The sequence below is a fragment of the Lemur catta genome, chromosome 1, assembly GCF_020740605.2.
Source record: "Lemur catta isolate mLemCat1 chromosome 1, mLemCat1.pri, whole genome shotgun sequence".
In the NCBI taxonomy this organism is placed as follows: Eukaryota; Metazoa; Chordata; class Mammalia; order Primates; family Lemuridae; genus Lemur; species Lemur catta.
The window spans coordinates 126,610,434-126,634,555 of record NC_059128.1 but is presented as its reverse complement, the minus strand read 5'-3'; the positions used below and the strand labels follow the sequence as shown (position 1 = coordinate 126,634,555).

Sequence of the window (24,122 nt, the reverse complement as noted above, 5' to 3'; positions counted from 1 at the left end):
TCCCGGCATACGCCTTCCCTTCTGTCGGGCTCCTGGCACCAGGGAGACAGCGCTTTTGACTTTGGGTGGAGCAGAGAACCAGCTGCCAAGCCAAATACAGTCATAGGAATCTCAGGTTGTTCCTCCAGAGAGTCCTCAGAAGAACTGCCCTGTTGTCACTTCCCAGGCTTGGGAGTTTGTTCAGCAGCCCTGGGTGTCATCCAGGCTGGTCCTGGCGAGTCATGCAGGAAACCGTTGTGCACCGACGTGGCCCTCCCACCCACCTCCTCATGTATCTCTGTCTCCGAAGGCTTTCAGACGATGGTCGAACAAAGCTGCATTTCCAGCCCATCTACAGAAAGGGCCAAAAAGGACTGCAGAGGGCTTGGGTAGCAGCCCGTGGGCTCACCGTCAACCTCCCCTGAGTTCCAGAGTCACACGGATGGCAAAGGAATCTCAGCCTCTGCCTTCCACTGGGTCAGAAAACACGGGGCACTGCAAACTCTTCAGAACTAACTGGCCTACTGTATGCCCAGAGCGAGCCCCTTCAGAGCACTTCTCCACACTGAGAGTTGACGTTCCCCAGCAGGGCACAGGTGTAGGTTCTAGAAAGCTCACCTTTCCAATGTCGCTGGGGGAGGCTGTTGGAAAGAGCTACTTTGTTGAATTCCACCTGGAGGTTTGCAATGGGCAGGAGTCCACTGAGTTAGAGTCAAAAGCCTCCTTGACAAGGATCTTTGAAACCTGACCTATGACCTGGGAGCCCAAAGCAGTCACCACAAATCAGGGTGTGAAAAGGGTGAGGTGTGAGCCTCTAGAGTTTTGGGAGACTTTGGTGTTTCTTCCATCCCTTTGCCCTCCATCCAGTCTCTGGCTGTGGACTGCCTGCCCTGCAAACCTGTCCCACTGTCAGCTGTGCTTTTGAGCTCCATTTGCCTGGAGCCTCCCTTGAGGTCAGGGTTCAGAATTTTTCCTCTAGAGGAAAAAGACTAAGTATTTTAGGCTTTGTGGACCACACAGTCTCTGTCATAGCAACCCAGCTCTGCCACTGTAGTACAAAAGCCACCACGGACGATACATACACATACCGGTGTAGCTGTGTTCTAATAAAACTTTATTCACAACAATAAGTGGTGGGCCAGATTTGGTGCACGAGCCATACTTTGCTGATCCTTGCTCTAGATTTCCTCTCCTTTTTTCTTCTTTCTTATTTTTGAATCCCGACAACAGGAACAAAGTGTTAAAAGGGCAAGCTATTTATGTTGTTGCTTTTGGCTTGCCCTTTGCTCATATTTTACATTTTAGAAAGTACACTTTGTCTTGTCTTTATAGGTGGTTATTTAAATTGAAAGCAGCTGTGAAGGCAAGCAGCCTCTCAGTGAGTATTTGGGATGTCTGCTACCATGAAATAGTAATTTGTAAATACACTGTCTTTTTGTTTAGCCAGAGACAAAGCTGACTGGTACCTTGCAGAATAACTTTCTGTCCCGCACAGTGCCAGACATAGAATCGATCCATCCTTCTCGCCAGAATGAATAAACACAGGGAAGCCAAAATGACTTAGACATAGCAGAGATGATTCTAGATGGTGACATGAATACATTTCTGTCACCCCTCAAGATCTTGATTGGGAAACTTTGTCACAGCACCTGAGCTGTCTGGGGGAACAGGAAAACTTAGGGAAGGCTTTGGGTAGAAGAACAGGTGAGGAACTCTGTATAGATTTGTCCTGTCATTGGAGACAGGTGCCCAAAAAGGCCACATTGAGATCACTCAGCCTCATGGACACATGAACACCGATCTCACCATCCCTCCCCCTTGGCCTGTGGCTAGGGACGATTAACAACTGTTGACCCGCGCTTGCAGTTCGTGGTGGCTAGGCACAGCCACGCTCCGTTTCCACTGATGTGGAAGTGTGCAGACCAGGGTCTGGCAATAGCCATGATAAAATGTCAAGTGGAAAAAAATGCGAACAGAAAATCTCATAACAGCATGACTCCAATCTCATTGAAAACATTTATATCTCTATACCTGTAGAAACAATAGTAGGAAGAAATATATTAAAATGTCAACAGTGGCTATTTCTGTACAATAGAATCACAGATATCAATTTCTCTTTTTTTTTTGGTCCCTTTTTTTTTTTTAAAAAAAAAAAAAGGTTTATTTTACAATCAGCATGCATTGCTTTTATAGTTTTAAAAAGTGGTGTTTTTGATTTTTTAAAAAAGTGGTGTTTTTAAAAGACAAGGAAGAATGGATATCCCAGCCTAACTTTGGTCTTTTTGAAAATAAAAGAGCAGGCTCTCCTATGGCAATCTTCCCAACCGCAGTGAGGCAGGCATCCTGTTGGCCACATGGAAACTTCCAGAGAAAACTCTGCGGCAGGAGAATGCCGGAGGTACCTAAGCGTGTGGCAGGCCAGTGACTCCTCCAGCCCGTGGGGGCCTGAGGAGGGGCCTGCCTGGTGGGAAACCATTGCTTCAGGGCTGCCCCATAAAACTGTTGCTCTTTGGTTCTTCTTCAAAGAAAACGTGGCTGTACCTGTTTCAGCTTGGCCAGGCCTTTCTCCTCCTCTTCTCTGTTAACTAAAAAACCCACAAAGCTAAATGAGCAAATATCATGTCTGGACTTTTTTTTTTTTAAGGTAGTTTTTAAGAGATTGATTTCATTTGCAAAGCATTCCAGAAAAGGGGCGGTTTCTTAAAGAAACCCACAGATTTGAAAGCACAGCTCTCCTTGAGAAATTCTTGCTTTCTTAAAAAGAAAAACAATTTTTTTGGAGGTGATACTTAGGATTCAGGTGGCCTCCTGTAGACACCGTTGACAGCAGCTCCGTTACTATATAGTGTTAGCCTCGTCCCCACGGCCTGGGCCCCCCGTGCATGGAGGCATAGCCCACTTTGCTGCAGAGACACTGACCTTCTGCCTGGTAGGGAGTCCCGGGTCATGGCTGTGCTGTTGTTATATTGGACAAGTTACTAAAGTCCTTCAGTGTCCTTTTGCTCCTACTCAAACCCTGCCCTTATTAAAGAGAGGCGGTGAGGGCCAGAGAATGCCATACTCACTGAGGAACTCCACCAATTCCTCCCTTCCTTCCACACTCAGCCTTGATTTGGGAAGGTATCTTTCCCTCTTAATGACACCTCCCCCTGCAGACACACACACAGACATGTGTGACATCCCTCTAGCCCATCTTGGTTTCTTCAGGGCATCATCAAACTCTTCCTCTTGGTTGGGCTATTAGTCTTGCTGGAGGTGAAGTTCATCCTCGGGCTCTGGCCCCATGGTCAGAGGGCTGCTAGGAAGACTCTTCATGTCTTAGAAAGAGCTCTATTAACAGGTGATTACTTATGTCCCACCATGCCATTATTTTTTTTATTATTACTTTTAAATGCAGCTATTGAAAAATATTGCAAACCATGTGTCCAACTCCTCTTTGATGTGTTCCAGCACACTGCTGGATTCTTCCCTTTCAAACTCTGAACATGCAGCCATGCAAAAACCCAATCCTCTTGTTTTAATGGACTTCACTTGGACTCTTTTATCTCGTTCTTGGTTGAAGAATCTACCGTAACTTATAGAAAGCCCATGACTTAACGAGAAGGTAGACAGAAAGTCGAGTGCTTGGCTAGATTACACCTTCAGTAAGTTATATAGCTAACATCCATCCATATGCAACGGAAATATGAATACCCATGCGTTCTCCCAGGAGTTTCCTGCGCCCACCTTCTCAAATTGAGGGGTCTCATTTTGGCCAGAAGAGGGCAGTGTTGCACGCGTGGTCTCCCCTCTAACAGTGGCGTTCCCAGGAACCCAAAGCTCCTTATTAAAGGACAGGGGGCCGGGCACGGTGGCTCATGCCTGTAATCCTAGCACTCTGGGAGGCCGAGGCGGGCGGATCGTTGGAGCTCACGAGTTCGAGACCAGCCTGAGCAAGAGCGAGACCCCATCTCTACTAAAAAATAGAAAGAAATTATATGGACAGCTAAAAATATATATAGAAAAAATTAGCCGGGCATGGTGGCGCATGCCTGTAGTCCCAGCTACTCGGGAGGCTGAGGCAGGAGGATCGCTTGAGCCCAGGAGTTTGAGGTTGCTGTGAGCTAAGCTGATGCCACGGCACTCATTCTAGCCCAGGCAACGGAGTGAGACTCTGTCTCAAAAAAAAAAAAAAAAAAAAAAGACAGGTATTCTTGGAACACTTCACTTGACTCTTTTTTTTTTTTTTTTTAACTGTATGCCTAAAATGGCCAGGGCAACAAGGACACAAAAACCGACGCGATCTAGGGCTTAAGAAGCTTGCAATCTGTCAAGGGTGCCGAGACGCGTGCTCCCTGGCGCTGCTTGGCCATTGCAGTTATGAACAGCCTTGGGGGGTGATGCAGACGGGGAGGGGGCATGCTGGGTGCAGAGGGAGACCCTGCGCAAAGCAACGTGGAAGGGGACCCGCAGCGGCTTCTGAGATCTCCAGGCAGAAGCAAGAGCCCCTGAGCTGAGCAAGCACAGATATGTTGGATGAAGGACCAGGCGCCAGTTTGCTCTGGGTGCAAAGAGTGTGAACAGAAGACTTAACAGTAAGGCCAGAGACATACGCTGAGTCCCATCTCAGAGGTTAAGAGCTTCAGGAGATTTGACTCTGTCCTAAAATGACTAACAGTGAACGTTTACTATGCACCAGGGCACGGTTCTAAGCACTTTTCAAGTCAAACTCATGAAACCCTCCCAACCATCGTAATTATCCCATCGTGCACATGGGGAGACTGAGTGTTGCCAGGCAGAGTCTCTGCGAGGTGGACTCAGGTGAGAGTGGTGTGCAGGGGGTCTACAGACTGCACCTGGGAGGGGAGGGGAGGGGAGGATTGCGCAGAGGCAGGAGGTGGCCTGCGATGCTGTCTCCACCCAGGCTGTAGCCCACCAGGGGACACTCTGAGGCTGGGATGGTCCTTCAGAATCTTCCCTGTTGGGGTGAGGGGCCCTGGCTGTCAAACCCTGTGTCAACCAGTCATGGAATACAGGTGGCCCAAGGAATAGGGTGTGACCTTGAGTGGCAGTTTCTGGGGAGATACCCAGCTGAGGGCTGTCAGCCTGCAGCACTCCAAGGGTGGGGGACGGGGGGGGGGGATGGGGGAGGACAGATCCTGCAGTCCCAAAGTGGGGGGCTGGCTAATTCCACCAAGAGTCCACTACCCTGAGCTTAGGAAACTTGCCCAAGGTCACGCCACTTGCCCAAGGTCACATCGCTTGCCCAAGGAAGAGGCAGGACTTGAATCCAAGGCAGCCTTGGCCTCAGAGTCCAGGCATTTAACCCCATCATCACCATATCGCAGTGCACCATAGTGGTGCGGGCTGGATAATTGTAAGCAGAGGAAATGTCGAGGCTCAAGAAACTCTGTGTGAGCTTAGCTCTTAATAGTGTAGACTAGATGGGAGAAGAAAAAGACTAGCGATAAGAAGACCTCTTTATATACAGACACACAACTATAAAGGTAATACCAGCATATAATACAAAATTCAAAAAGTGCACAAATGAAAATAAATTTTCCTCTCCAGTCTCCTCTGCTGCCTGGATATTAGCTATCCTTGCCAGTTTCTTGTGTATTCCCATTTAAACATAGATACATACAGATACTTGGTTAGCACACAATGTAATGCGCTTTTAATACGAATGCCACTTAATATTGCTACAATGCCATTCACATGGCGCTGCCTTGTTCTTTTAAAGACAGAAAACCTTTCTATTGTATGGATTTACTACCATTTATTTAAGCAGACCTCTCTTGGTGAGTATTTTTAGATTGTTTCCAATCTTTTAATGTAACATATAATGCTGTACTATGTTAGTACACATATTGCAGTCCCACTTTGTACATGAGCATTTATGAGAAGGTCTCAGAATTATGAGATCAAAAGGTATATGCAGTTTTCTTTCTTTCTTTTTTTTTTTTTTGAGATAGAGTCTCACTCTGTTGCCCAGGCCAGAGTGCCGTGGTGTCAGCCTAGCTCACAGCAACCTCAAACTCCTGGGCTCAAGCGATCCTCCTGTCTCAGCCTCCCGAGTGGCTGGGACTACAGGCATGCGCCACCATGCCCGGCTAATTTTTTCTATATATATATAGTTAGTTGTCCAGATCATTTCTTTCTATTTTTAGTAGAGATGGGGTCTCACTCTTGCTCAGGCTGGTCTCAATCTCCTGAGCTCAAACAATCCATCCACCCACCTCGGCTTCCCAGAGTGCTAGGATTACAGGTGTGAGCCACCGCGTCCGGCCACTATATGCAGTTTTCATTTTGATAGAACCAAATTGCTCTTTATAGAGGTTTACGCTCTACGTACAGTTTACGACAGTGCCTGCTTCCCCAAATCTTGTCTTTTCCATGATTTTGCCCATCGAATATGTGACAAATAGTAATTCACTGTGGCTTTAGTTTGCTTTTAGAGGCATTTCCATATATTTAAGAGATATTTCCATTTCCTATGAACTATCCATGTTCTTTGCGCATTTTTCTGTTTGGGGTTTTGGTCTTTTAGTGATTCACAGGAGCTCTTTCCTTTTTACTATGGGTGATAAATATTCAGAGTATCTTGTTAAAACTAAATCCTCCAAGGAAGCCAAGTACAGAAAGCAAAAGAGGGGTTCTGTTTGCGGGATTCCAGGGTGGAGGGCAGAGACGGGTCACGGTCAAGGACGCCCCGAGGTTCATCCTCACCGTGGGGCCGGGGCGATGGGGGGCGGCGCCCGGCAACGCTGTGGACGCTTCTGCAGCTCCCCTGCGTGCACCCGGGGCACGGCGTGCGACTCACCTGCCTCTCCCTCCGCGGTGTTTGTGTCCCCAGCTCATGTGCTCCTCGGTGCAGAGGGCCCTGTTCGAGGAGGAGGACCACGTGAAGAAACTGCAGCAGAAAGTGGCGGCCCTGGAGAAGCGGAACCGGCAGCTCCGCGAGCGGGTGAAGAAGGTCAAGCGGTCCCTGCGGCAGGCGCGCAAGAACGGCCGCCACCTGGAGCTGGCGAACCGCAAGCTCAGCGAGAAGCTGGCGAGCGGCGCGCGGCCGCACCTCAACGCCCCGGGCCCCCAGCCCGCGCGCGCCCCCTACTTGCGCGGGTAGCAGGCGCGGGGCCTGCGGGGGGCTCGGTGCGTGCACCGGCCCCAAACCGTGCACGAGACACTCTCATCGTGCATTTGGTAGAGTCTAAGTGGATGCAACGGCCAGCCTTGCTTTCTCCTTGGGTGCTCACCCGGCTGGCTCGGCGGCATCCGACCCCACGCGCTGCCCTCCCAGCCTGGCCCCAGACACTGTGCGGCGGGGGACAGGGGGGAGGTTCCAGAGCACCTGCGGTCCAGCCTCGGCTCTGGGAGCAGCCTGGAAACTTCCCTGATTGGGAAGGGGACATTTTAGAATCTCTAGGTGCAAAAACATCAAGGGGCCCAGCCTTTATTTCAGAAGCGAGCCAGTGCAGTTCTCAGCTTCCGGGTCCTAGAACCTTCTGGTGCCTTTTTATCCACATCTTTGGAAGGAGGATGCCTGCAGACACGTGCAGGGCGTCCCCAGCCAGCCAGCATTTCCTTCCTAACAGGTTATGACCTAACAAGCTCATCACAGGTGAGGGAATTCAGTCGGGAGCAGGGCAGCAGGTAATTAAACAGGATGAATTACACCTCATTTCCAACACCAGCTACCCAGAGTTAACGCTGTCACCCATGGGCCTCTTTAACATGGAGGGCCACTGCCTTCATGGGCACGCCATGTTTCATCTGGGTGTCGCTAAACTGGGAGAACCTGAGCAATATCTCAGCCACTGCTAAATTCTAACTTCTTGTTTGCTCGGTGATTGCTTCTAACGTCTGAATTCGAGGTGAGCTGCCCCAGTACTCCTCGAACAGCTTCTGCAAAGACACCTCCCTACCTGCTGGGATCAGGTGACTTGACCTCCTTCCCATCCAGGCTCCCACAGGGCTTGTTCCAGGCATTCCAATCTCTGTTGCTTTATGCAAACATCCCTTCCTAACACACACACACACACACACACACACACACACACACACACACGAGGCCTGTCTATACCCCAATGGGAATATTTGCACATCAGTGCACTTGTTACATCGGTTCCTACATGATCAAAGCACTCCGCACTCTTTGGAAAGAAACCCTGTAAGATGGTATAAGTCAAGGGTGAGTATTCACTGTACTTATCACTGGGGCACGTGTGACTGAGTCCCAGTGGTGACATTAAGAAGTCAGCTGAGTGGTCTCTTAGTTATCTTCTGACAGTGGCCCCCCAGGCCAGCAAGTGCCTTCCCTGCTGTTCCGTGGCTGCTGGCCCCTCGTTGGGGTACACCCCCCAGCCCCCCAGACACCGCAAGGCCTGGTTGCTGTCTTCTCCATTGCAAGCGGCTGGTACGGTCAGATCTCCACTCTTCCTCCTTTAGGGAAGCCAGGTGTGGCAGCCAGTCTGGGGATGAATCTTCTGTCGCTGTGTCCCGGTGGCAGTCTGCTGCCCGAGGGGAAGACATCTATGCTCTGGCCTGGACAACATGGGGACTTTTGCCCACGGGCACTCACACCGCCCAGCTTCTGCCACCACTTTGCTAGCTGTTCTTCATAGTATGGCACAGTAGAAGGTGCATCTTCTAGTTTTTGCTTCCTGGGGACATTTCATTAAAGCAGTGTTGCTCCCACCCAAGGGAATGGAGAGCCTTAGGCTGGCTGATTTACAGCCAGTGCTTGGACAGATGCATTTGTTCTGCTTTTCTAATAAATACGAGCAGCGATTTCAACCACGACAATGAGGCAATGAGTGTTTCTTTTGGGTCAGGGAGATTTCAGGATTTCCAGCTTTGGCCTGGAAAAGGGATTTAGATCTTTTGGGGGAACACCTGTGAGTGGCTGGGGCATGCGGGAGACTTGAGGTCAAGCTGCTCTGCTTGGATGTGGCCTGACCCTGCCTCTGCCCGGGTTTCCAGCTCTCAACACACCTGCAGCAAAGCAGGGTTCTGCCTTGCTCCTGGCAAGGGACAAGCAGTGCTGTTAATCAGCGTCCTCAGAGCTCACGGAGATCTGTTGCCAAGGGGAACCCTCCGGGCCCCTGTTATCATCTAATGCATTGTAATCGCACAGCCCTTGCCACCTGTTAATTGCACTAGTAGGAATTTTTTCATGACACACAGTCGCCAGCCTGTCTGAGCACTTTCTCTGAGATGCAGGCCAGTGTTCAGTTTCCCTTCGTGGTACAAGGAGGCCAAGTGACTTCCAAAGTCACATAGTAAACAAGACCTTGTTCGAATCTAGAATCTTTAAACTATAGTCCCCAGAAGTCAGCAGGCTGTGGACCACAACTTGCATGGGGATGAACTTTTTACACTGTCTGAATATGACACCTTTGGTGAGCTCCAGTTCAGCCCACCACCTCTATTGCTACTGTTTCTGTTTTTTTTTTAAATTATTATTATTATTTTTTACACCAGTCTGCATCGCACCTTTTTGATACCTGCTTGGCAGAGGGAGTTAACAGGGATCCTCACCTCTGTGCTATAAGGCCACGTCTTTCTTTGGGAAGAGAGAATACAAACTCTTGTCACAATGACTTTGAATCAAATTGTCAGCTCAGCAGCCAATTCATAGTCTAGGATGGCTTAAAAAAAAATCAAACACCCAGCGTGTATTAGGCTCTTTCACACATACTATCTCACTGAATATTCCTAATAATTTCATGAAATAGAGACCTCAATCCCTATGCTCCAAGAGGAATCTGAGGCCTTGAGAGGTCACATAAATTGTCCAAGGTACACAACTCTACAGGTGGTCAAACTGGGATCCAACTCTGCCTTTGTTTCTCTCTGTACTTACTCATCTGTAAAATGGGCATGATAATTGCAATCTCCTTCCCCAAAGGCTGTTAGGAGGATTGAATGGAACTATGCAATTAAATACATAGCATGGTACCTGACACTCTGCAAGTATTCCATATATAGATGTTACTTACAATTATTAATGTGCACCAGAAAGGCACAATGCATATCAGAATACGAGAGTATTTGGTGGGATTTCATAAAATTTTCTTGTCAATCTTTATCTGGAACTCTGACCTCTTTTCCATTTACTGTACAACTTTTCCAGCTCTTTTTCATGTTCCTTATTCCCAAGCCACCTCCTTGTCTTTCACACTCAGCAGTTAGCTGTTCCTCCACATTTACCAAGAAAATATGGTCCATCAGAAACGTAAACTCCCTTGCCTACTCACCCAGTCTTGTCCTTCCCTTCCTTCTCTCCTGCCCCCAAGCCAAAGGACAGCATGTCCCCACTGACCACACCCAGTGTCAACTGGATGATCTTTCCCTGTTACAAGTTCAGACTGCTTTCCACCAAACTGGGCTCCCCAATATTCCCCGTTTATCATAAACCTTTTCCTCTTTGGGGATCCCTGTTATAATCCTCCAGCCACACTCTGATCTACTCATCCCAGGGAAAAAAGCCAGAAGCAAACACACAAACCACAAGCACAAGAACAGGCATCCACTGCCCTTGATTCTTGCTGGTTACTGCCTTGGCCCCGTTCCCTAATCTACCACAGAAATTCTTCAGGCATCATGGCTAAGCGCTGACTTCCATTTTCTCACCTCCTCCTATAACCACAGGACCAGCTCAAACAGATTCTACCCTGTTGCCTAATGTTTCTTAAGTTGTTTTGCAGATCCGGTAGGGCTGAAACTGCAAATCAGATAGCCCAGGCATGCGCAGAGGAGAGAAACTTTGACCTCAAATAGCACTTGGAACTGATGTTCCCTCTCCATGGAACCAAGAAGTCAACACATAACCAGAACTTCACCACTGGAGCCTATGCCAAAGGGAAAGTTCCCACAATGAGGACGATCTGGTACCCACCACTCCGCATGCCATAAATGGACTGATTCAGAGAGGTCTGATCAGACCCCGCCAAGCCAGCATCTCTAATACTTTTTCCCTTGCTCTCCAACCCCTTAAAACTTGCCCCAGACTCCAAATCAGGGAGGCAGATTTGAGCCTTCCTCCTGTCTCCTTGCTGGTCGATCTTGCAATAAAGCTTTTTCTTTTTTTCAAAAACCGATACCAAGTATTGATTTCTATGCACATTGGGCTGTGAGCTTGTTGCTCAGTAATACTACTGTGCCTCCTCGCCCATCGGAACTGGGTGTTGGTCCACACCGCTCTCAAGGGCTCAGACTGCCAAATCCACTTTCTCCCTAGTCTTATCAATCTGCAAATCTGAAGCATTGGACACTCTTCATCAGTTTCCATTAAAACTCTCTTCTTCCCTTTTCCCATCCCTCCTCCTCCCTCCCATCTCCCTGGCCACTGTTAATATGCTTCACCAGGTTTCTTCATCCAATTCGTAAATTTACCAATTGTAAAAATAATAAAAACACCAATCACGAAATGGCCATGTGTGTAGTTATGGCAAGTCTGGACCAGCAGTTGCCAATAGAACTTTCTGCAATGAGGGAGATTCACTGTCCATTGTGGGAGCTACTGGCTCTTAAAATGTGATTCGTGTGACTGAAGAACTAAAGTTTTATTTTAATTACTTTAAATTTACACAACCACATAAGGCTCATGGCCACACTGGGTAGTACAGATCTAGAAAATGCTTTCACCTTTTAAGTTCTTTCTCAATATCTATTCTCTGCTTCTTTTTACTAACAGGAGCCCTGTGATGCTGTGGTTGACAATGGGCCCAGTTATAGAACTACATTTCCCAGCCTACATTTTTGAGCCTTTCACTGGGTATCTAGGAAGACATAGGTAATAGTCACAGGATAGCTCTTTAGAGCATATTTACTCTGTTGAGAGATATGCCTTGTGCCCTTTTCTCTTTTCCTTTTTCTTTATTTCTGGAACTTACATTTGATGGCTGGAGCACTAGCAGGCATATTGTGACATGAAGCAACCTTGGCAGCAGGAACTATATACTACGTATGATAGAGAAGAAAGATAAAGGAAGGAGCTAGGTCCGTGGGGACAATGTGCAGCTGCCTTACCAGCCTCAAAACACCTCCCTCCAAACTCCATGATCTGTGAGAGAAAAACCTCTTCCCCGTTTAAGTCATTGTTATTTTGGGCTCTGTCACTAATGATTCAGTAATTGAAACCAGAAGTTGTTGCAAATAACATACTTTCAAAGCAGTTTAGCATGTGGTTTCTAACTTGGTTTTGGAAGTAGTTAAGTTCTGGTTAGCGTTAGAGGGCAGGATGTTAAAAGTCCACAACACATGATGCTAAAAAACATTTACGTAAGTTACCACGTGGGGTTCCTGGAAAGAAATTTCTACTGAAGGCAGGGCTTTGGTAGATTGCATTGCTATTCTGATAAACCATAATAGAGAGCACAAGGAATATAAAAACTGTGGGGCTGAATGGTTTCTTCTAACTGTACTAAAGGTTTTTTTTGTTTTGTTTTGTTTTGTTTTTTAAAAAGCAAAGAACAGGCTCAAGGTTTCAAATTTTCGATCTAAACCATGATCAAACAACAAGAAATTCCATTTATCTAATCACAAAGCTGACATAGCCAAAAATCAGACCCAGAGAAACTTCAGCTGAAGTCACAGTCTTGCCAGAACTCACACAAAAATCTTAGTAATTAGAAATGAAGGGAACCTCAAAATTCTTAATGGATACATTAAGTCCAATCACCCAGAACTCATAAACGCTATCCAGCTTCCCTGCTAGCAGAAGTAGCAATTTCTTCCCTGTCCGATAAAGGTGGTCCTGTTTTGCTTAAGGACCATACGTAAGCTCCTGGCCTTGGTGAGACAGTTACTTTGCACCAAGAGCCCAGTTCTCCTCTTCATGGCTCACCGTTGATACAGGAAAGTGGACCCCAAAACTGGGATCCACTTGAAGGCAAGTGGGTCCTTGGTTTCGCACAAGAAAGAATTCAAGAGCAAGCCCGACAGAGTAAGGCGAAAGCAAGTTTACTGAGGAGGAAAGAAAGAAAAAGTGGCTGCCCCATAGACAGAGCAGCACTTGTGTGCTGCCAGCTGCCTGTTTTTATGGTTATTTTTTGGCTGTGTGTTAAACAAAGGGAGGATTGTCCCTGAGTTTCTTGGGAGTGGGGTAGAGAATTTCTGGGACCAGAGGTTCCCCTCCCATTTAAACCATATAGGGCAATGTCTGGGAGTTGCCATGGCATTTGTAAACTGTCATGGAGCTGGTGGGAGTTTCTTTTAGTATGCTAATGTATTATAACTAGTGTAAAATAAGCAGTGATGGTGACCTGAAGTCACCAACCAGTTTCTCTGCTGTTTCCTGTTTTAGCAGAGACTTAGTTTCAGAGCTTATGACTTTTCATTGAGTAAGGCCTGCTGGTTCCCTATCTCAGCATCATGTATAGTTGCATGATTTGTGGGACCCCAGTGCAAAATGACCCCTTTTTAACAGAGCATGAAACAAAGTGTGGGACCCTTCCAAGGATGAAGCTGTGGTGTCTGCACTGGTTATAGGCCCATGAAACTGGCCCTGCCCACGCTACCATTCCATCTTTACCTTTGGACCTATAATTAATTGCACATAGGGAAACATCACCAAGTCACAGTCAGAAGACTGCTCACCAAAATAATTTCAATATTTTGCTAATTTATATTGGTTAAAGCCTAGGAATTATATGGTGGGAATGGACATTTAGTGTCTCTCCTAGATTAGAGAAGGGGAAACCTAATTTTAGATTGTGCAGAATGTATTTATATGGGTGCATTTGAGAGAGCTTCTGGATTCAGTGTGCTAGCAAACTCGAGCAGCTGGAAGTGGGTCTACACGTTTGCTCAGTAACTTGAAATATGGACTCATTGGCAACCTGGGATGAATTAAAATGAGATGCCAGAAATTGCAGGAAGATAAAAAGGTTCAAATTGTAGTCTAGTTACCTAGTTCCTAATGTGGCCCCTGAGAAGACCAGGAACACATGCACTTTAAAAGTGTCAAGTGTTGGCATTCGTGAAAAGCACAGAGGTAGTCATCCTCTGAAAATCACAGATGAATGTGGGAGATGCTGCCATTAAAATGGGTCCCATTTTATGGGTCTCATTGTGAATAATGGGGCCCCAGGGTACAAACATCATGTAGTAGGGCTCAACTTCCAGACAAAGGGGGTGTGTTAACTGTAATAGAAAGTAGGGCAAAAGAAGTCATCTAAATGATTGATCATGAGGTCCCCAGGATTGAAAAATAGATGGACATCACAGTAAAGACCAGACTGATTTGAAGAAGGAAGGAAGGAAGGAAGGAAGGAAGGAAGGAAGGAAGGAAGGAAAGAAGGAAAGAAGGAAGAGAGGTGGAAAAGAGTGGCAGAGAGAAATGGGAGAGAGAGAAGAAAGGAGAAAGAGAGGGAGAGAGAGGGGAGGGAGGGAGGACAGGTGCAGTGACTCACATCTGTAATTCCTAGCACTTTGGGAGGCTGAGATGGGAGGATCAATTGAGGCCAGGAGTTCGAGACCAGCCTGAGCAACATAGCAAGACCCTGTCTCTAAGAAAAATAGAGAAATTAGCTGGGCATGGTGGTGTGCCCCTGTAGTCCCAGCTACTCGAGAGGCTGAGGCAGGAGGATGACTTGAGCCCAGGACTTTAATGTTGCAGTGAGCTATGATAATGCCATTGCACTATAGCCCAGGCAACAGAGCAGGATAGCCTCAAAAAAACATAAATAAAAAATAAAAGAAAAATAAAAGAAAAGAAACAAAAAGAAAAAAAGAAAGGAAGAACAAAAGAGAAAGAAGGAAAAAAAGAAAGAAATCTAGATCTGGCAAACAGAAGCCTGAGTTTCCATTTATGGGAGAGTCATAACCCTTCAACAAATTCTAAGACCCAAGACAGTTCATAGAGCCCCTTGATTAAAGGGAGGGAACCCTTGAAGAGAGACCCTTATAGGATGTTGTAAATCTCCCTAGACTTTTACAAAGCGAGCTTCAGGTGCTCACCAGTGTAAATGTGCACCAGAGCAAGGGAAATCCTAAGACCTTCTGTTTGTGAGGTTACTGAGACTGCTGCTGAGCTAGCCCTGGGACACAGTCAGAGGGCATGCACATGGGGGCCAGGTAGTTGTGTTCTGGCACAAACCCACCTCAAATTAAATCTCATAGATCTGTAAACCCATTTTGTGACTATTTTCCCCAGCTTCTGAGTAGGTAGTTAGAACACGCATTCTTGGCATTTGGAAGATGCTCGCATGGACTTTCTTCACCATTCAGATGTCCTCCTCTTCCTCTGCATGCTGGCCTAGCATCCTGCCTCAGCCCTGGCCAACAGCAGGGGCCAGGGGGACTACTCTTCAGGCTCTGGGGTCTTAGCAGTTGCTGGTCTCAAGACAAATCCTACTCCAGAACAGTGTCTCCCATGGCTGAGTCCTCCAGCAGCTGAACTGCCATGATTCAGAGCTATGTGTTCTGTCTATAAAGATTCTACCTCTTTTTAACTTTCAACTCTCTCCAACTATAGGATCATGCATCCTCCAAGATGCCCACCTCGTACCACCAACACACAAGAAGATGGCTAGGTGGTAAAGTCACTTCTTGGTTGCCCAGACGGTATTTCTCTAGGGAGGGGGTTAGAAAGCCCCTTGCCTTTGTCCTCCCTTCGCCCTCCTGCTGCCACCGCTGGGGTGTCTGCAGAGCTTGTTGGCTTTGGCCCTGGAACCTTCCCATAGCAAAGGGGTAAAACTCTAATTAGCTTGTCTGCGGCCTTCCTTGGCTTTTGCTAAGGGCTAAGGGAAGAGCCGAAAAAGAGAACTAAAATGAAACTTTTTTGATTACCTGGGTTTTTTCCCCCCAATTAATCCTGCTTCCCATTAAGGGATTATGAGTTGGCAGCACTACTGTATTCCTGTGAGATGACTCTCCAGTTGCCAGACGGTTGGGCATGAACTGGATGGCCTGGCATTTCGTGTCTTCCTGTCCAACAAAGGGAGAATATTTAAACCAGACAGAGAAATGTCCTTTTCTTTTATTAAAAACATGTCTTTCTTGTGTAGCTGGATACTCTGGGAGTGGACTTCAATATTTCTGAACTTTTGAGTGCTGGAAACACAGACAAAACTGCTGCCGTAAAAGAGCCAGACTATTACATAATGTGACTCTAAATCACTGGTTCTCAACCCTGGCTCTGCCTATCAGGAACAACTGGGATCTGTAGATATAATAAAAGGGTACCTGCCACCACCCCTCCCCATCTTCATGGGACTCCAACATAGGCATTAAAAAATAAAACAAAACAAAGCAAATCTATGCAGAACAAAACACCTTCTACATGATGATAATATATAGCCAAAGTTGAAAAATCACCACTCTGACGGTAAAAGACATTATTTCCTTTTGGAATAAACACTTTATCTAGGAGAAATCATTTTGGCGAGTCCCCATGGTAAGAAGATCTAAGTTAAGGTATTTGGAGTAGCTCTGAATATTGGTACACTGATCTAAATGCAAATTCTTTAGATGGATATATTATCTATTGCTATGGAACACATTACTACCAACTCAGTGGTTTTAAAACAATACACAGTCATCATCTCACGGTTTCTGTGGTTTGGGAGGCTAGGCACAGCTCAGCTGCGTTCTCTGCATCTGGTTCTCGGTCTCAAGGCTGCAATCAAGGTATTGGCCATGGCGGCTGGGGTCTTATCTGAAGGCTTGACTGGGAAGGAGCCATTTCCAAGCTTGCGTGATTGCTGGCAGGGTTTAGCTTCTTGCAGGCTGTTGAATGGGAGCTCTCAGTGCCTTGCTGGCTGTTGGCTGCTCTCAGGTCCTCGCCAGGTGGGCCTCCCCAGCATGGCCACCTGCCCCATCAGAGCTTGCCCACTGAGAGGGCAACAGACAAAGTCTACAAGGTGTAAGTCACGATCTTAGGTAACCTAATGAGGGAAGTGACATCCCATCACCTTGGCCATATTCTGTTGGTTAGAAGCAAGTCACAGGTCCCATATCTACCCAAAGGGAGGACAACACATGAAGACATGAATGCTAGGAATTGGGGACCGCTGGGAGCAGCTTAGAGTTGGCCACAATGGGGCTTTCAGAATTCAACTTGATAGTATAAAAGCATGTTCTGTGGTGAGAAGAGAACATCCCTATAGACACATTTTGATCACTGTCTCCACTATGTCCATGCCACCACCACTAGCAGCTTGGTATTTTTATGGGGGACAACTGGCAACCCTGGAGGTAGCTGAGAGGCACCGAAGCACTGGTATGTCACCCATCGTCTCCTTGGTGTAGTCCAACCTCCAACACACAGTCTATAAAACTCAATTAAAAGCACAGAGCAATCCAGGAATAAAAAGAACTCGAAAGATTCTGTAGGCCAACTCCAATCCCTCCTTTAAGTAACCCTCTGTTTTGGTCAGTGTAGACCACCATAACAGAACACCAGAGGCTGGGGAGCTTCAACGACAAACATTTATTTTGCACAGATCTGGAGCCCATAAGTCCAAGATCTGGTTGGCAGATGGCATCTTCTCGTTGTGTCTTCATGTGACACTGAGCAGGCGGAGGGGAAGCAGCAAGCTTTCTTGTGTCTCTTCTTCTAAGGACACTGGTCCCAGTGGGAGGGCTCCACTCTCATGACCCAATCACCTCCGAAAGACCCCACCTCCAATACCATCACAGTGGGATTCAGGGCTTCATCATAGGAGTCTGGGGGGGACACAAACATGCAGACTACAGCACCCCTCTCTCTGCTGGCTGTCCAGGCTCCATGGGGAAATGTCCAATGATGGAAAAATACTTCCAAGCAGAAGTTTTATTCCTGTTTTAGTCTTGTTCCTCAGAAACGCTTTCTCTAGGATGCTGTGGAGATGATTCAGCTCAGGGGTCTCCAACCTATTGTGAGTTGTATAATTATTTCGTTATATGTTACAATGTAATAATAATAGAAATAAAGTGTACAATAAAAGTAATGCGTTTGAATCACCCTGAAACCATCCCCCCACCCCGTCCCCAGCCCATGGAAAAATTGTCTTCCATGAAAACGGTCCCTGGTGACAAAAAGGTTGGGGACCACTGGTCTGTACTGGTTTCCTCACCAGTAAATTTAAAATGAATCCATCTACCTACGTACCTACCTACCTACTTATCATCTTTGTGTCTATGTTGTTTTTCCATGGCCCCTGAAAATAATTTGAGAAGATTGATTTTTTTTTTTAACATTTGCTCAAGTGCACGGATCTCTTCCAAGGAGCAGCTTCACCTAAATCCCACATTGTCATTTGCACCCTGTGTTTAAAATCAGTTTTCTTTGTAAGTTTCATCTTGCTTTGGATTTCCCAGGGCCATTCCTTTAGTTGGAATTGATAACTCCAACGCAAGTGTTTGGTTTGGAAGAGGTGGGTTGTCACACAGCTTTGGGTGACACAATCCAAGGCCAAGTGCAAAGTTTTCTAAGCGTCAGCTGGAGGGAGGGGCTGGCCTGGCCCTTTCGCAGCTCTCGACCGGGTGTCCCCATCAGTGTCCCAGAGGCACAGATCCGCCCCGGCTGCCTACCTGCCGAGATCTATTTTTATACTGCACAGGGGGTGTCAGAGAGGAAAGCAACACATCAATGTGAGCAAAATAGGTTTTTTGACTTTCCATAAATTTTTCTTGTTTTGACCTATGAGCACTGGTGGTGATGAGTAGGAGAACATTTGTCCTGACTTCACTACAGAATTTCCATCCCATCCACCCTTTGCTCCAGCAAGCAAGGGGCTCCCATACCCGTTCCTCACCTCCATGCCATGACTGATGTCCCCCCCCACCCATGGCGTGCACCAGGTCACGGGTGGGGCAGGGGATATGAGGAAGCTACACTGGTTTTCAGCTTAGGAAGAGCATAAAGCAATGGCGGGATTCTCCCACGGTCCTGACTTACACCACACAGGACCTATTTCCGCTTTAAAAATCCTATGTCGCTTTTGGTTCCATGTTTTCAACCCATGCCATTGGTCCCTTTTTCATTTAACTTTTGCAGTGAGACTTGCAAAGATTACATTGTTGTCCTTTATTTTTGGGGTAGTGACAGTAAATAGAAACATTATAACCCACAAATCAGAGCACTCAAAAAGTACTTTAACTACACAGCATTTCACAAAGAACTGTTCTAAATCTCTGAGCACAGGGCTCTAGCCACAACTCATTTTGACTGTTTTGGTGTCAGACACCAAGTACTGACCAGACCACGGGTTGTGCACATTCTTTTCTGGCTTTCAAATAATCTTGTATCAGTGAGGTTTGGGGCTGGGACAACCACTAGCTTCTCTTTCCTGTTTCCTTGGGCTGCAAACATTTAACTCCTCCCTTGTCTGCTGCTCCTTCCAGAATACTGTGGTTGACACATTCAGATGTCACCAGCACTTTATCACACTAACTGTTTACTGAGGGAGAGACATATTTTTCATCTCACTAAGAAGAGGCATAAATAATATTTCAAAGAGAAACAAGTTCTAGCATCTCCCTGCGTACATACATCATGACTTCTCCGGGTGTGTGAACTCTGACCTCTTCTGCAGTGATGGAAATTGTCCAGATTTTCCCTTTGCCTTTGTGCCTCCCTATTGGCTCATGCACATGCATAAATTAATACTCTTCAGAGTGGAAGGGGGCCCATATTTCAAGATAACAAAAGCCTTCAGTATCTCAAGTCCCCCTTGGAATTTTTCTGCCACTTCCTTGCTAACTTTCTTAACTGACCCATCCTATCCTTTCTTGCTATCTTTCAATAGATTGGGGGGATCAACTTTGCTGAGAACGAGAGACCTGAGTGATATTTTCGGCTTCCGCTTTCGGTGGAGAGCTAGCACTCAGCTTTTCATTTCAGCGTCCCTCGCAGAAGTTGAATACATGCTGTATTTCCGGAATTCTCCAGCGTACTGGGATGGAACATAAAAGTAGCCTTCTCCCCTGCAGCGGACAGATACTGATTAGAAATCTAAAATTCTTTCTCAATTCCATTTTCCATGGAAGGGACTAGATTTAAAACCAGGCAGCTGGCAAATAGCCACATGGATTTTCACCTTGCTGGCCATGACATCTCATGAGAACGACTCAAAATGCTTACAAAAACCTTTCATTTCAGGAGCTTAACAGGAGGTTGGAGCAGATCCATCTACCTCTGGCTCATGATTCTGCTAACAGGGTTGCATATGCCATGGTGCTTGGTGATTAATGCAAATGGCGCCCAGTGCCCGGTGGGGCTTGGAAATTTGCCATGGTCTTGGCTCCCACACACCATGATAATTGTTCCCTGTGCTGTCTTTAAAAATCCATTCCCTGTCTTGAGCTGAGGGCTTGGTGGATCTGGAATAAGGTTGCCACAAGCCCATGCTTAGAGCATCAATTAATCCACTCTGAACCCTGATATCTCAGAGAAAGATCATTAAGTGCTTTGACAGATATTTAGTGAGCACCCACTATGTGCTAAGCACTGTGTTAGCTCTGGCTGACAATGGTAAACACAACAAGCATCATTCCTTCAGCAGGGAGTCAGACTCTAATGGAAGAGAGAAGTAATGAACTTGAACTAATCATAATAAATGAGTGCTTTGAATGAAACCAACAGCACACTGGTCAAGGAAATGCTACCATGGATGGGGAAACCAAGGGAGGAGACCCATTTTGGATAGGATGGCCAGAGAAGGTCTCTCTGAGAAAGTGGCCTTTAAGATGAAAACTGAACAATGAGAATGAGTTAGAAGGAGCTGTGAATACAGATGACCCCTCAGGAAAAGGAACTCGTCATTGGAGCATGGTGATTGGCTGTCATGCCTACTGAAAGCCACCCCTGTGCTAGCCTCCCTTTCCTGCCCCCACACTTGGGCTCCCACCCGTCACCCCAACCCCTGTAGGCACCTAGGGAGAATGGACTATATATAATAGCTTGGAGGGAGATGAGCGCAGTGGTGGCTCCACTATGCAAAGAGAGGTAACAGCAGTACACTTTACACTGCTGTGGACATTCCCTTACATCTTCAGCCTTGATCTTGCTCCTGAGCTCCAGACTCTTACATCCAGTTGCATACATGACATGTGCACATGCTTGTCTCACAGGCATGTCAAATTTAGCAAGTCAAACACAGAGCTCTTGGCTTCCTGTCTGAGACTCCCTTCCCTCAGCAAATGCACCAACATCTACCCAGTTGCACAAGCCAAGAACACTCAGAGTCAGTCTTGATTCTTCCACCCCCTTCTCTCACATCGGCAAGCCCTGCTGACTCGATCACCAACATGTATTCAGGGTCCATATGCTCTGCTCCTCCTCCGAGGTCACTGCCATGGTCCAAATTTAACATCTGTACTAGTGTAATAACCTTCTACACATACCCTGGCTTCCATGATTGCCCTCAAAGGGCAAGGCTGTGGGATCAGACAGCCCTAGAATGGAATCTGTGAAAGAGAAAGGATGGTAGCCGCCCAGTTACCTAGTCACGAATGGAAAGAACCTCCCATGCACCTGACCTTTAGTAGGTACTCGGTCCATAGTGACCGGGATCAATTTTACATGGTGAGGGTCTGCAGATCACTTGTGCCACATTTGCTGACTCCAAACCCATCCATTTCCCTCAGCCCTCTTCATTGGTCTCCAGGTGTTAGCATTTCTGCGTGACAATCCCAATGAACCTGGATGGACAGAAGGTCCTAAATCAGAGGCCTTTTCCCTAGAACCACAAAAGCAATGTCTTATATTGAATTAATTATCCTTAAAAATGATGCCAATACAGCAGAAGTTGAAACTCATTTCCTTTCTCAGGAGATGTGGTACTCTCAGTAGAAATGGGCTTCACATCCCAAGGAGACACGTCATCTTAGAGACAAGGAGTAGGGATCCCTGTTGTACCATCTGAACAGAGCCTAGATTTCAATTATTTAAGCAAAAATCAACATCTCATGAATAGCCAACCCCCAGGCATTGCAATCAGAGAACTCTTGGGAGACATTTGGTCCTTTTCAAACCAGAACTAAATTAAATGTTTAAAAATCTTAATTTAGGGCAGCTGGTTGTTTGATACTGCCAAGTAGTTCTTTCCTTAAAGGAGTCCTGTAGGAGAAAGTGAAGGCTGGAATAAGGTTGGCACGGTCTAAATCCCATGTTATTGAAAAGATGTTCAGCATCATTGAAGAGCTGCACTCTGACTCTTCAATGACTGCCAGACAAGTGTCATGACTACAGAACCGTGTCTAATGGCTTTGACCCATGTGGAGGGAGCCCCACCAATGTGAGGTCCTGGGCTGAATTTACTCTGCACCAGACTCTGGGTTAAGTGTTTTTCTTGTGTCGTCTTATTGAATCTTCACAACTGGCCTGGAGCAAGAATTTTACAAATATAAAACGAAGCCCCATTTTACAGATGAGGAAAACAGAGGTCAGACAGGCTAAATTCCCTTGACTCACATAGCTAGTAAGTGGGGTGCGGGTGCACCTTGCTGTGCTTTAACCAAGTTCAATGTCTGCAGGGGAGGGGATCCCCACTCTTCCTTTTGGAAAGTGGGCTTTTTTTTTTTTTTTTTTAAGACCATAGAGGCTGCCGGCTATTTTCAACTACTTTCAAGTTGTGATGGGTACCAGGGGATCACCTTGGAATCACAGGGGAAGGGTAGAGTCTCCCAGAAAGGAAAATGATGGGAGAAGACACATTGGTCCCCAGAGAAAGAAAGGGCTGCATGGCTGCAGGGTCTTACCTGCCAGGTGCAGGGTGATGCTGGAAGTAGTCCTGCCCACGCTCCTGAGCTGCTGGTTCCTGCCAGAGCTGTGACATTGGTGGCCCAGGCCACAGAGGGCCTGCATGGAGAGCCGCAGTGAACGGGCTGTGTGCCGAGCAGAGGGGCTTCCTCCCCCGCTTCACCTGCTCTAGCCCCCCTCACCTTCTGCCAGAGACTCAGCTGCCGCCTCTTCCCTAAAGAGGGTCCGGTCTCCCTGCGGAGCTTCCTCCTGCCAGCAGGGGGCGCCGTGGTACCCAGGAGCACTGCTCCCCTCACCTGGATCGCTGCATCCACCGCTCGGAGGGGGTGGGATGGAAAGAAGTTTAACTCAAAGGTGCCACTCCTTTGGGTGCCACTTGGCTGGAAGTAGTACTGAGGTGTTGTTGATCCGTGGGACAGCCAGCCTGCTGGTGACTGCTCACTACCTGTAGCTCCTGCGCTTTGTACGTAGCTCACCCAAGCCAGCCTCCGCTTGGATTCCACACCTGTTGGCTGCTGTCAGCAAACTGAGATAGGCTCATGAAAGACTGGACTGCCTGGTGACACACCTGGGCTAGAGCCTTGTCACTCGGTATGTGGTCTTGCACTAGCAGCGTTGGCCGCTCCTGGGAGCTTGCTACTAGTGCAGCACCTCAAGCCCCACCCCCAGACCTAAGTCCCCACCCCAGACCTCAGGCCCCACCCCCAGACATCAGACCCCACCCCCAGACATCAGGCCCCACCCCCAGACCTCAAGCCCCACCCCCAGACATCAGGCCCCACCCCCAGACCTCAAGCCCCACCCCGAAACCAAGTGAACCATTTGCATTTTAACAAGATGCCCACCGTGCTTCACAACATGCACGTTCAGGTTTGAGAAGCCCTGCACTAGGGGACATCCTTACAGCTGGTTCTCTTTCTCCGCAAGCATTTTATCTTCCTCTCTCTCCATTTTACTTTTTGTCCCCATGAGCTCATGAACATCAGTTGGCATACAGACCAGACTGGAAAAGGACTTCCAATTTCATGATGCCTGCGTTACCAGGGTTAATATAAGGTTGTCACCAAGTGATAGATTTGGGTTTTCAAGACAATCATGAAGAAGTCTAGATTCTATTCCTAAGTACATTCTGTCCCACTAGGGGAGTGTCTGCAGGGGTTTTGTCTATGGTTTAGGGTTGTAAACTGGTTGCAAGGGTCACCTAAGTCCTCAGCGCTCCAAGCCTTGCCTGTGGATTGATGAAATACATCTCATACGTGTGTCACTATTCCTCAATTATTACAAAGGCATAGATGCCACTCTGATTAATAAACTATGAATACAAATTCATTTTAAAAGCTTTTTGCACCGTGTCTTTTCTTAATCTATTCCATTCACTGGAATGCTGGGTTCTGGTAAAAGGGGCCACATTCTTCAAGAATTTGGGAACCATTTCTACTGGTCTGAAGCTCCAAGCTCTCTTTGAATGGTGAAC

General features: G+C 47.1%; 1 protein-coding gene across 1 annotated transcript in view; it reads left to right on the top strand.

Moving 5' to 3' along the window:
- CCDC3 (coiled-coil domain containing 3) overlaps nt 1-9,699 on the top strand; it is a 68,733-nt gene extending 59,034 nt beyond the window's left edge. Inside the window, exon 3 of the mRNA XM_045533499.1 lies at nt 6,815-9,699. Coding sequence (XP_045389455.1) covers nt 6,815-7,084 — 270 coding nt within the window. The 3' untranslated portion in view covers nt 7,085-9,699. The remainder of the gene's footprint in view (nt 1-6,814) is intronic.
- Nucleotides 9,700-24,122: the final 14,423 nt, after the last annotated feature.